At 43.4% G+C, this 12,039-nt stretch overlaps 1 protein-coding gene across 1 annotated transcript in view; it reads left to right on the forward strand.

Moving 5' to 3' along the window:
• ME3 (malic enzyme 3) overlaps positions 1-12,039 on the forward strand; it is a 196,593-nt gene that overhangs the window by 94,653 nt on the left and 89,901 nt on the right. Inside the window, exons 2-3 of the mRNA XM_054015695.1 lie at positions 8,018-8,151; positions 10,063-10,212. Coding sequence (XP_053871670.1) covers positions 8,018-8,151; positions 10,063-10,212 — 284 coding nt within the window. The remainder of the gene's footprint in view (positions 1-8,017; positions 8,152-10,062; positions 10,213-12,039) is intronic.

The raw sequence follows: 12,039 nt of genomic DNA on the forward strand, positions 1-12,039 counted from the left end.
GGCAGGGTCTAGAGACTTAATGCTTCCCATTTCTGTGGCACCTCTTGTCTGAGGATGTCAAAGTGCTTTATACACCTCTACCCCGATATAACGTGACCCGATATAACACAAATTCTGATATAATGCGGTAAAACGTATTCCAGGGGGTGGAGGCTGCGCACTCCAGCGGATATAACAAGTTCAATATAACGTGGTTTCACCTATAACGCGGTAAGATTTTTTGCCTCCCGAGGACAGCGTTATATCAAGGTAGAGGTGTATATACTAATGATGTCCCTTAGTGGGCTGTGAAGGATGCAAGTATGACCCCATTTTACAGCTGTGGAAACTGAGGGACAGAGACTGTGTCTTGCACAAGATCTCACAGCAGTGAATAGAGAGCACTACAATGTACTGAGATGTTGTCAGAAAAGGGAGTCTCTCCATGTCCATACTTTCCCTTGAATTTGGGGTTCTTTGCAGTTGTAGTTATTCCTGATGTGGGAATGATCATGGTAAGGGAAATCCTGATCCCATTAAAATCAGCAGCAAAACTATCATTGACTTCAGTGGGGCTAGGATTTCACACACATCCCATCCCTGCTTGTATCGCAAGGCTGCCTTTTTGTTCTGTTTGTACAGTGCGCAGCACCGTGGGATCCTGGTCCAGGATTGGGGCTCCCAAGCCCCTCAGTGATACAAGTAATTAATAAAGCTAGTCTGTGGCACCATGGCATGAGCAGTGACCTACAGTAGACTCCATCTATGCTCTCCAAGTGCATAGAACTGCAACTGGCCACCACTACGGCAAACTCAAAATGCTTCAAACAGGGGCAAGCCTAGAAGGGGCAGAATGACTGTTGTAGTGAATTAGTTGTGTGCTGTAAGCATGAAGACTTTTGTCCTCCAAAAACTAAAGTGCTGATCCTGTGCTAACAGTAATTAGATAACTCATCTATCTAGCTAACTAGCTAGCTAGCTTTCCAGTTGTGTCTAGGATCTCTAAATGAAGTTATTACTCTCAATAGTTTGGAATCCCTATAACATGCAAGTATGATCTGCTGTCTGCATAACAGAGGCATTTACCAGACAAGCTCAAATAATGACTTTTTAAACTCTACTCTTTCCATTCAAAATTTCAGGATCAAATTTAAATCTTGATGTTTCCTTGATCTTTGTGCTGATACAGGTTTGATTGTTTGACCTGAACATGGGGGGCTGTTTTTCATACTTATATTTTATATTTGCAGTCCTCAATAAGTAGAATTCTTCTTGTCCAGGGGGAGTGTGTACTGTACTTGGGATCAGCATGACTTTATAAGATCATAAGGACTGCTGTACTGTAATTGAGAAATGTTCCATCTAGTTAGAGGAGCTCTTACAATGGCTGTTGCCTGATGTTTCAAAGGAAGACATGATGCGTAGTTAAGCACTGGAATAGGCTTCCAAGAAAGGTTGTGGAATCCCCATCACTGGAGGTTTTTAAGACCAAGTTGTACAAACACGTGTCAGGAATGGTCTTTCTTGGTCCAGCCTCAGCACAGTTCCTGGACTACATGACTTCTCAAGGTCTCTCCCAGCACTACATTTCTGTGATTCTATTATTCTATGCATAGCATAATGTATCTGCTTATGAAGTACTATACCATAGGGTCAGGGGGAGCTCCATCGCCCGCCTCCCTCCCTCAGCTGGTGATCAACGTATGCTCTAGAAGATCTCAAACATTATGGCTTTGATCCTAGCAAATGAAACTGGAGATGTTGTGGTATTTCACTACTAGAGGAAGTTGGTTATCCACAAACTAACTCCACAGAAGGTTAGGGGTAGTGTAATAATGTGTGTAACAGAGCCCCTTACTGGCTGAGCTTGGAACTGTTCCGCCAGAGGCTTTGGTGAGCCTAGGAACCAGAAAGCCACCAGTTCATGTTTCAATATATTTGGGGTCAGGTTTTTTCTTTCTTTCTGAATTGAAAGATTTCCCAATGCAGAATGCAGAGGTCTTATGTGGAGAGTATTTCCCTGAGATCTAGCTGTGCACATAACTGGTATATGTAAGCTGACAGTCTCATTACTGCTTGCCTTACCCTCGCCTACCTTTTCCTTCTGATTGTTCTATGACAGGATGCAGCAAGTGGGTGTATTAGGATGTTAAGCTCTTTAGGGCTGGGATTGTCTCTTACTCTGTATACACAGCGTCCAGCCCAATGGGGCTCCAATCCTGATTGGGGCCTCTTTGTTACTGTAATACAAATAATAATGTGTCAGGTCTCTTCTGTCATCTTCCAGGTTCTACCCCAGAGTGCCCGTGAGGCTCAGCTTACCCATTCTGTACAATGGGTACAGTATTACTTCTCTATCTCACTGGGGTATAGAGGGTTCTTATTGAACTGGTGTTTATAAAGCCCTCTGAGAATCTCCTATGGAAAAACAACTATGGACCTGAATTAATACTAATGAAACCGATGAAAGTGTTTCCAGGGACTTGAATAGTTATTGGATCAGCCTCTATAAGTGTTGTTTTTATTTCTCAGGTCTATGGTAATGCTGGGGGCTTTTTTCAGAAGAAACAGGAAATGAATCAGGCCAACATTCGAGCTTTCTAAGAACCAATTACGATAATTTATTACCTGACAGTCACCTTGGAAAAACTATCTATCAAAACATCTCAATATCCCCTTCTAATACACTAGTAAGGGTATTTTTAAATATATATACAGTTGGAAGATCCCTTACAAAAGCATTCAGTCGGACTAGTAATTATTTCTTTATGGAGTTTTGCCTAGACCTGTTTTGAAAATCTGTTTGCCTGGATATTAAAGGGAGTCAAAACTCTTATAATTTCTAACATATGGATCTGTTTGTTTTTTGTGAGGAAAAATTGGTGCCCTGGGGCCTGGCAACCCCTGGGAAATAGTAATGAGCTCTCTGCTAAGTGTCATGCATAACCCCATCACTGGGGTCTGCAGGGCTAATGTGAGGATTTGGGATCTTTACAACAAAATTGTTCATATGATTCAATAAATAAAACCTTGTAAACACTTTGGTTCTGAATTAACACGTGGAAGAAAATGTGAAATAAACAAACTTTCCAATAATGTCATGGACTATCAGTACCTCGCCCTTTGTGCCCCTGACTGTTTGTCACTCTTTCATTGTTTCGCATCTAATGTTAGGGATGTCCTGATCACGGAAATGCAAATTGTGTTGAGTTTGCAGGATGAGCCCTTAGCCTGCAAGCACTTTGGGACAGGGACCTTCTTTTAATTTATAGGCCCAATTCTGTGCTCATTTACTCAACATGAATGAGGAGTAACTGCACTGAAGTCTTTGGAGTTGCACGGCTGTGAAACTGGTGTAAACAAGAGCAGTATTTGGTCCTGGGGTTGTAGCCCAACCAAATAAATCAAACTTGCACAAAGCAATAAATATCATTACAGCCCCAATGGCAGTTAATACACTTGATGCCATAATTAGATCAGTGGACCTTTCTCTAGTTAAATCCCCAGACTCCGATATTTGTACTAAAGGTCTTTACAAAGCAAAGGAAAAGTTGAGCTGCTAAATGATCATTTTTGAAAGTTCCTAGTTTCCGTGGGAGAGGAAGGACTACCGTCCAACTGGATTAGAAACCAACAACCATTGCACCAGTTTGTAAAGAAGGGATGACCAGGAGCGTGGGATTTGAACCCAGAGAGAGAAACTGTTAAAAGGGAATTTGTAAAGCATGGTCAACAAAAGGTTTGCACAACAATAATCAGTGGGAATGTGTAATGGGAAATCCTTCTGGGGTTTCAGAGGAGATCTCAAAACATGCTGAGTAAAGCCGCCTGAAAATCCAGAAGCAACAAGTACTGTCTTTTTTTTTTTTTTTTTAGTTTTTTACTAAAAAATCAAAATGGCAATACTCCACAAGATATAAGAAAACAGAGGGCAACCATCCCCATGTCCTTCATGCTCCTTCGATCCATGTTATACAAATAATATATCATGGGCAGCAGGTATAATATGCCAAGTGAGGCTAAACCTCCCCTAAGTCCAAGCCCTGCCCATGCTCCGCCCTTTCCCCCAAGCTGATGGGAGCTCAGCTGCCGCTGGAGGACAGTGGCCCAGTGCTGGCACCCACACTGGGGGCGGCCGGCGGCCCTGTGCTGTGGCTGCGCTGCAGGCGGCCCAACGCTGGGGGCGGCTGGGGGCTCTGGGCAGTTCAACCGGGGCTCCTCCAACCTCCAGCGGATGGGGAGGCAGTAGGGGTGGGGGTTCAGGTAGAAGGGACGGGGCCGCGGGGCTAGCCTCCCTGAAGGGGGGGGCTCACGCGCCACTCATGCAATATATATTTAAAAAATACAATTCCTATAGGGCAAGGGAGGGCTTGTGCAAGCTCCTCTGTGCCACTAAAGCTTTGCCATAGAGCTCTGCAAGGAAAGGACTGAGGAGTGATGGGAGCAGTGCAGGGTGTGGTCGCCATCCCTCCCCTTTCCCATGCATGATAGAGTGGTACTCTGCACCCACCTTTAGTTGGCTGGTGCAGAGGGGGTCAGAGGAGCGGGCCCCTTATGGAAAATGCTATTGACCATAGCAGAAAACAATAAACTTTGAATTTATTATTTGAATTTAATAGAGATTTATTATTATTATTTAATTATTGCATGTATATACTAACACCTAGGTACTCCAGTCATGGACCAGGACCCATTGTGCTAGGTGCTGTACAAATGGACCAAAAGGACAGTCCCTGCCCCAAAGAGCTTACAATCTAAGTATAGCCCTGCTATAGAATTTTATAGGTCCAAATACCTATGGAAAGGATGTTATTCTCTACAGATTTTAAAGAGCATCTATAGAACCCTATTAAATGTCTATGTAGAACCCAGTTGTTTTTAGTTCATTATATTCAGTAAGGCTTTCCCATAAGCTTGACCAAATAGTGGTTGCAAAGGAGTTTTGGCCACTCTTGCAGCCCATAGACTAGAACAGTATCGCTACAGACCTGCTTGTGGTTTACAGGATGAATTCTGTCCCCATTGGATTGGGAAGGTAAATTAATTTCACCCATGTTCATTGCCAATCACATTGCTCTCATCAGACAGGGAAATTGCCATTCTGTGCCATGTTTCCTAATCACTGGCCCATGGCTCCCTGTAACAGAATCACTGGTCCTGCCACCCAACCAGCCCCTGGACTGCTAGGTACTGTGGGAATTAGTTGCATTGTAGGATACAGAGCTTTTGAAGGACAATGCAAATTAAGGCCTTGATCTGGAGAGGTCCTGAGCACCTACATCTGGCTTTGACTTTTAATGGGTGTTGTGGGTGCTCAGTGGGGTGTATTGAAAACTGTTAAAATTGTGATTCATTACTTTAAATTCTCTGGGGTTTCTTGGTCCTGTTTGCAGTCAGGGGGCTCTGAAAGGAGGTGTGCAATCAGAGTCTGCTAAGCAGGCAGACAGCCTAGAGTAAAGAGGGGTGACGTGCCTCTCTGTTTTGGGGAGCAGCCTGCTTTGTCTCTTTCTGTTTTGAGGTTCTTGTGTGTTATCATTCTGGAGTCTAAAAAATAAAGTTATGTTTCATGGAAAACTTCCAGCAAGAGCATTTTTATGTTTTTATCTAACGTCTCTGCATGCCCTGAACAGAACACTTGGCTCCCTAGAAGATCAGACTCCAACAGCCTGATCCAGCTCCTGTTAAAGGCAGTAGGAGTGTTCCATTGACTTTAGTAGTAGTAGGATCAGGCCCTGTAGTTTTGCTGTAACTGACATTTTGTATCTTCCTTTCCCCGTCTTGGAAAATGGGGAATGGGATACAGTTGCAAAGAAGCTGCTATCTACTCGTTAAATGCCCTCTCAAATAAGAGCGGGTATGAACATAGACTCACAGACTAAGTCAGAAGGACCATCATGATCATCTAAACATCTGAGGCTTAACTAGAGCTAGAATCTACAGCAATACCCCCCCCTCCACCCCCAAACAAGTTTCCTTTTAATGTTATGCTTTGCTAGTGGTTGGATTTTCCCATTTGTTTTTTGTTTTATTTTTCATTAAGTGATAGCCATCCACTACAATGATTCATTTTCCATATGTTTTTTAAAATGATCAGAATGCTTGTTGATTGGTTTTAGCTCTTTTAGGAAGTAGGTAGCCACATTACTTACCAATGATATCAACACAAGAAAAATGACCCATGCAATATGGCTTTTAGGCACAACTCTTGAATCTCAAAAACAAAACAAAAAACCTCAGTGAATCAAAGCTTTTGACCTGGGACATTGTCTGTTTCCAAGTTTATTCTATGCTGTATTAACTCAGTGCATAGAACCGTTTTACCAAGTGGTTCTTTGCACAGACCTACTATTAGGCCAGCAAACTTTGGCATGTGGCCCGTCAGGGAAATCCGCTGGCGGGCTGGGACAGTTTGTTTACCTGCCTCGTCCGCAGGTTCGGCCAATCGCAGCTCCCACTGGCCGCAGTTCTCTGTTCCAGGCCAGTGGGGGCTGCGGGAAGTGGCATGGGCTGAGAGATGTGCTGGCTGCTGCTTCCCGCAGCCCGCATTGGCCTGGAACAGCGAACCATGGCCAGGTAAACAAACCGTCCCGCCCCACCAGCGGATTTCCCTGATGGGCCGCGTGCCAAAGGTTGCCGATCCCTGTTTTAAGTCTTCTAATAACCTTACTGGAGCAATGCTCCCAGAGGACTGGCAGCCTGGGTTTTATTCCGAGCTTTGCCACAGACTCCTCCTTGTGTGACTGAGGCCTTGCCTACATTGCAAACTTTTACTGCTGTAACTATAGTTAAAGGCAGCAAAAAACAAAACAAATGAAAAAACCCCAAACAAACAAATCCTAGTGTAAATGTAATTATTCCAGTATAAAAGTTCCTATATCAGTATAGCATATTCTAGTTCAGTGAAGCAAAATAAGATATACTGGTATAAATCACATTATATGGGTACAATTTTGTCTACCCTAGGGTTTTACCGGCATAACTATATTGATTTAAAAAAATCACACTCCTAACAGACATAGCTATGCCAGTAACTATACCCAGTTCTCTTCTAAAGGAGTAGCAGCCACTGGATTTCTTTGTTTCTAGGTTTGTCCCTTTCCCTCTAGGGATGAAATCAGCTGCTTTGTTCCCAAACCTTAATAAGTCTCTCCAAATTGATCATTTTGTTTGGGCATGTGGGTTTTTCAAGCCTTGCTTTAATGCTGAACATTTCTGCTGGCCTCGTCACTCCTCTGTATTTGTAGGAAATAGATGGCTTGAATTTGTGATTATCTCTTTCTTTGACATCCATTGTAGCTAAACTTTGACATTTGTAGTAGCTGTGAGCCTTTTCCCTGCTTTGCCACAATATTTTCATTGTACAGCCCAGAACTGACTTAGAGCTGGTGTCCAAGGTTGATTTTATTCTCTATTATTTCAGAAGCCTTGCAGGTTTGGAGACTAAATGTCAAAAGTACAAAGGAGAAAAATACACTTTTCTTCCTGTTTTAGTTGGGCAATATCAGGCACGCTTTTTTGGGAAATATTTTTTGGACTGATCTCAGAAGATCTTAGTCTCTTTCCATTGTTTTATAATGCATTTTTTGCATAGCCAACTGGAGTGCACTACTGTATAAACAGGGGTCAGAGGTGCTATTAGAACAGAGAAATGGTCTATCCAGTCCCATGTCCTAGCTTCAAATCTGTCTGATGTTAGCTCCTTCAGAGGAGTGTGCCAGACACACACAATTGTGGAGGAGCTCACCTCAGGTCCTCCTGTATTAAAGTTTCTATTTTTATTTCTATATCAGTGTCTACTTCTTTTTATTTTCAGTTGTACTAACCTATTTATTTGCCATAATAAATGTGTGTAGAATTACAGTTTAGTCGATATTTAGCATTTCATGTAGAAGGACACCTTTTGCAAGTTCCTTGGATGATATTTTTTTACCAAGACAGGTTCCTCTGCAGATTATTCTGAAGAGGGGTCACTGTGGCTGGTAAGAGCAGACTGTGATATATTCTGTTATTTAAATATGCCTTCGCCTTTCCTTCATAGGGGATGGCCTTTACACTTGAAGAGAGGCTACAACTTGGAATTCATGGTCTGCTTCCTCCATGCTTCTTGAGCCAAGATGTTCAAGTTCTCCGTGTCATGAAAAGCTACGAGACCAAATCCAGTGATCTAGACAAGTATGTTGAAAAAGTCTCCTCCGTTTTCAATTTTTGGCTGGGATTGTGGTCTTTACAATCCGCATGGAGATGTGAGGATCCCCAGTTTTAAGCCTCACATGCTCAGAGCCCTTCTTCAGAATCACTGTTCTTCCAGCTAAGGATACTCTGTTAACTAACAGTTTGCCAGTTGTGTCTATTCTAGCCTGCTCATTGTCTCCTCTGTTCACTCCAGTTGTTTCCCAAGGTAGATATGACACTACACAGAACATGATCACTAACATAGTGCATTCACTTAACTCTATCCGTCTATCAGCATGTTCAGTAAAATGCCTGATGGAAGAACAAAAAGAACCTGCCAGCAGATAAGAGAAATTTAAAAATCCTATGCAGTGGTAAACATTTTCTTCTCCTCCTATTCCTAACCCACCATCACTTTCAGTATTGCTCATAAGTAAGGTTAAGATTTTGTCACGGTTATTTTTAGTAAAAGTCACAGACAGGTCATGGGCAAAAAGCAAAAATTCACAGAAGCTCACGACCTGTCTGGGGGCGACTGACAGCTGGAGCTTCACTACTGTGGCAGGGGCTGACAGCTCCTCCAGCCCCACTGCTGCAGGCGGTCACAGCGGTCCGTTAAAGTCACGGAATCAGTGACCTTCATGACGAAATCGTATCCTTACTCATAAGAGTTACTGTGGAAAAATGTTAGGTGCTTCCTTTCCCCAGTGCCTGTGTGTTTTGCTTTTACATCACTGTTGCTGGCCTGGCAACTGAGAAATTCAGACAAATTGTACCCTGCTCTCTAGCTTAGCACTTCCGCTACAGCAGCATTGGCCCATCTTTATCGTAGACTTAGGCACCAGTCTTGCATTATGTAGCATGCAGACAGACTGCGATGACTATGAGGAGCCCAGCAGTTTGCCCACATGCTATACTTTGCAGGATTAGGCCCTGAACACATAGTACGGTTAAGTTTGCACGTTTCCATTGTAAGTGGGCCATTTCCAGTTGCTTAGAATATTTTCAGACTTGCACTTTTGTGGCTGAAATTTGACAAATTCATTCTCAGCCCAGGAATCGTTTTCAGGAAAGAAGAGAGTATAGGAGAGATGTTTTGACATAGCTCAAGCACATCAGCGAATCCTACATCCCACACAAAAAATAATATGTGATCATCTAAGACTGTGTCATGATGCATATGCACAGGTGGGCAAAGTTAAGGTTACAGAGGTGACCTAACTTTTTTTTTTTATTACCTCATTTTTTAAATTATTATTATTTTAGTGTTTCTTTTTTTGGTATGGAATTTAACTATCCTTCTTCATTTTTAACACTGATCTCTTCCCACACTCTTTCTAAGGGAATAGGTTGATTGGGGTATGTAAGGTTTGAAAGCTGATGTGTGTTGAAGACTGTGGGTGGATGGGCAGGAATTTGATTGGGGGTAGGTTGGAGAATTTTAGGAATATGAATCTATTGCAGTTTGTATATGTGTAGTCCTTAAAATATGTATAGCATGCAGATCACTTGATACATTTAAATCAGATATAGATTAATTCTGGCACTGGCCCTCATAACCATGCCTTCAGCATAGTTCTTCTGATCCTCCTCATTAGCCATGTTTGTGCTGCAAATCCTGAAGATCCTGAGGATACTGCAGTTTCTGATTTTCAGAGGCACTGAGCATTTACCTCTCCTGTCGAAGGTAATGGGGCTATGGAAGCTGAGTACCTCTGGAACCTCAGGCTTGGGCTGCCCATCAAAAGACTGGTACTTGGCCCTTGTGGGAGTGTCCTGCATTCTTAGCAAGTGAGACATTATGAATCTAGAGTCCATTAGCTTCTTCAGTCATGCACGGCATTGGTGGAATTGTCCATACCCAGGTTCTTTGATGTGTGTATCTGGTTTTTTTCTTTTTTTGTTTTTTAGATACATTATTCTTATGACACTCCAAGACAGAAACGAGAAGCTTTTCTACAGAGTGCTGACCTCTGACATTGAGAGATTCATGCCCATAGTTTATACTCCCACCGTCGGCCTGGCCTGTCAGCAGTATGGTCTAGCTTTCAGAAGGCCACGGTGAGTAGACTGACTATTCTTTTCCTTCTTTAGTTGGATGTGAATGTTCCTTTGTATTGAGCACCCATATTTCTGTGGGTGGCCCAGCAAAAATAAAATTTGATTCTTGATCAAAAGATGGTTTGTCAGACAGCTTGTGCTGTTGTGCTTTTAATGACAAGCTGGGTAGCCGGGAGTAACTCTGCTGTCTTCCTGTAAACTGTGAACAGAGGGTGGTTTTGTTCTGAAACAGTACTGTACAGTCTGTGTAACTTAGCCACAAATGTCACTCCGAAGCCACACCCTTCCACTCCCTGCCCTCCTTTCTCTCCTCTGCTGTCTCCATAGCACTGAAGTTCTTTTGACAGCACGGCCCTTTGAGGAACATTTGGGCTTTAAATACCTGTTGGTGACTCGGAGAACCTGTGTTGTTTCATATGCACTGCAATGGATTGCACAGCAAAGTGCATTTTGGGGAGAAATATTCTGCATGATTCCTTGTAATAATATAGTTTTAAAAAATAAATAATTTTGATTAGCTAATGCTCTAATTATAGTTGTTAGCTATGAGGGTTTTAGTGCTTTCCTGAAAGTTCAATAGTGAAGATTCCTTTAAAGTGTCTTATTCTTCCATCCCTCAAATGCATCACTAGGCTAAAAACATAGGCTTTACTCTAAAGACTTGTATTACAAGAATATCTGCATCTAATAAAGGAGTGGAATAATAATAATAATAATTAATATATCACTTTCTATTTTCACTCTCATTGTACCTCCAGTGATGGTGGGTGAGGAGTATGACCCCTATATAAGGGGTGGGGAAACTGAGGCAGGCTTTATGTGACTGGCCCAAGGTCACTGTGGGCATGTCTTTATTGCATCTGGGAGCGATTCTCCTAGCCTGGATCTGCAGACTCGTGCTAGCAGGGCTTGTACTATTGCTCTGAAAATAACTGTACAGACAGTGCAGCATGGGCTGGCGCTCAGCCTGAAGCCTGTGAGAGCCTCAACATCAAAGCAAGATCTGCAGGGCTATTTGTAAGGTGCAAGCACAAGCCCCGCTACCACGCGTCTGTGGACCCTGGCTGGGAGGTTCACTCCCAGATGCGGTGTAGACATACCCAGAAGGTACTGTATGAGGAAGGCCTTGAGTAAGTGAGGCCTGAAGACCATTTCCACAAAATATGAAAAAGAATAGATTAGGGACAGGTTTCATTTGTATTTATGATGCCATGCAGAAATGAAAAGCCACCCTTGTCCCTTAAGTGGATTACCCGGCCCGCTGCTCTGTGTGTGAGAAAGCAGGTTGAATGGGATTGGTATTCCACGTGCCTCCATTGGGATTGCTATTCACCTTGCTTCCATTGCACAGAGGTGGGGGCATGGGCGGCGCATGATGGAGGCGTGGGGAGGCTAAGCCTCACCAAACCTTGTGCCACCGGGGGCGGACGGGTAGTGGCGGGGCCTCAGTCAGAAGAGGCAGGGTAGGGGGCTAACCTCCCCAAGGGGAAGCTTCACCCACCACCCATGGGTGGGGGGAAACTTAATGTCCCTCCTGACTCTCAAACTCACTGACCAGTGTGCAGTGAAGAAGGTGACGGCATCTGTGCTGCCCATCCTAGCTAACAGATTGCTTCCCCATCCCCACCCCTTTGCCCTGAAGCACAGGGAAACAAGAGAAGGACCTGTGGTGTGCTGCCCTTTACACATGACAAGACTAAAGTCCCAGGCCTGGTCTACCCTTAAAAATTAAATTGACTTAGTCACCTCTCTCAGGGCTGTGGAAAAGTTTATGCCCTGAGTGTAGTAGTTAGGTCGATCCTACCTCTGGTATAGATGCAGCTAGGT

The sequence above is a fragment of the Malaclemys terrapin genome, chromosome 1 (genome assembly GCF_027887155.1).
Source record: "Malaclemys terrapin pileata isolate rMalTer1 chromosome 1, rMalTer1.hap1, whole genome shotgun sequence".
Taxonomy (NCBI): domain Eukaryota; kingdom Metazoa; phylum Chordata; order Testudines; family Emydidae; genus Malaclemys; species Malaclemys terrapin.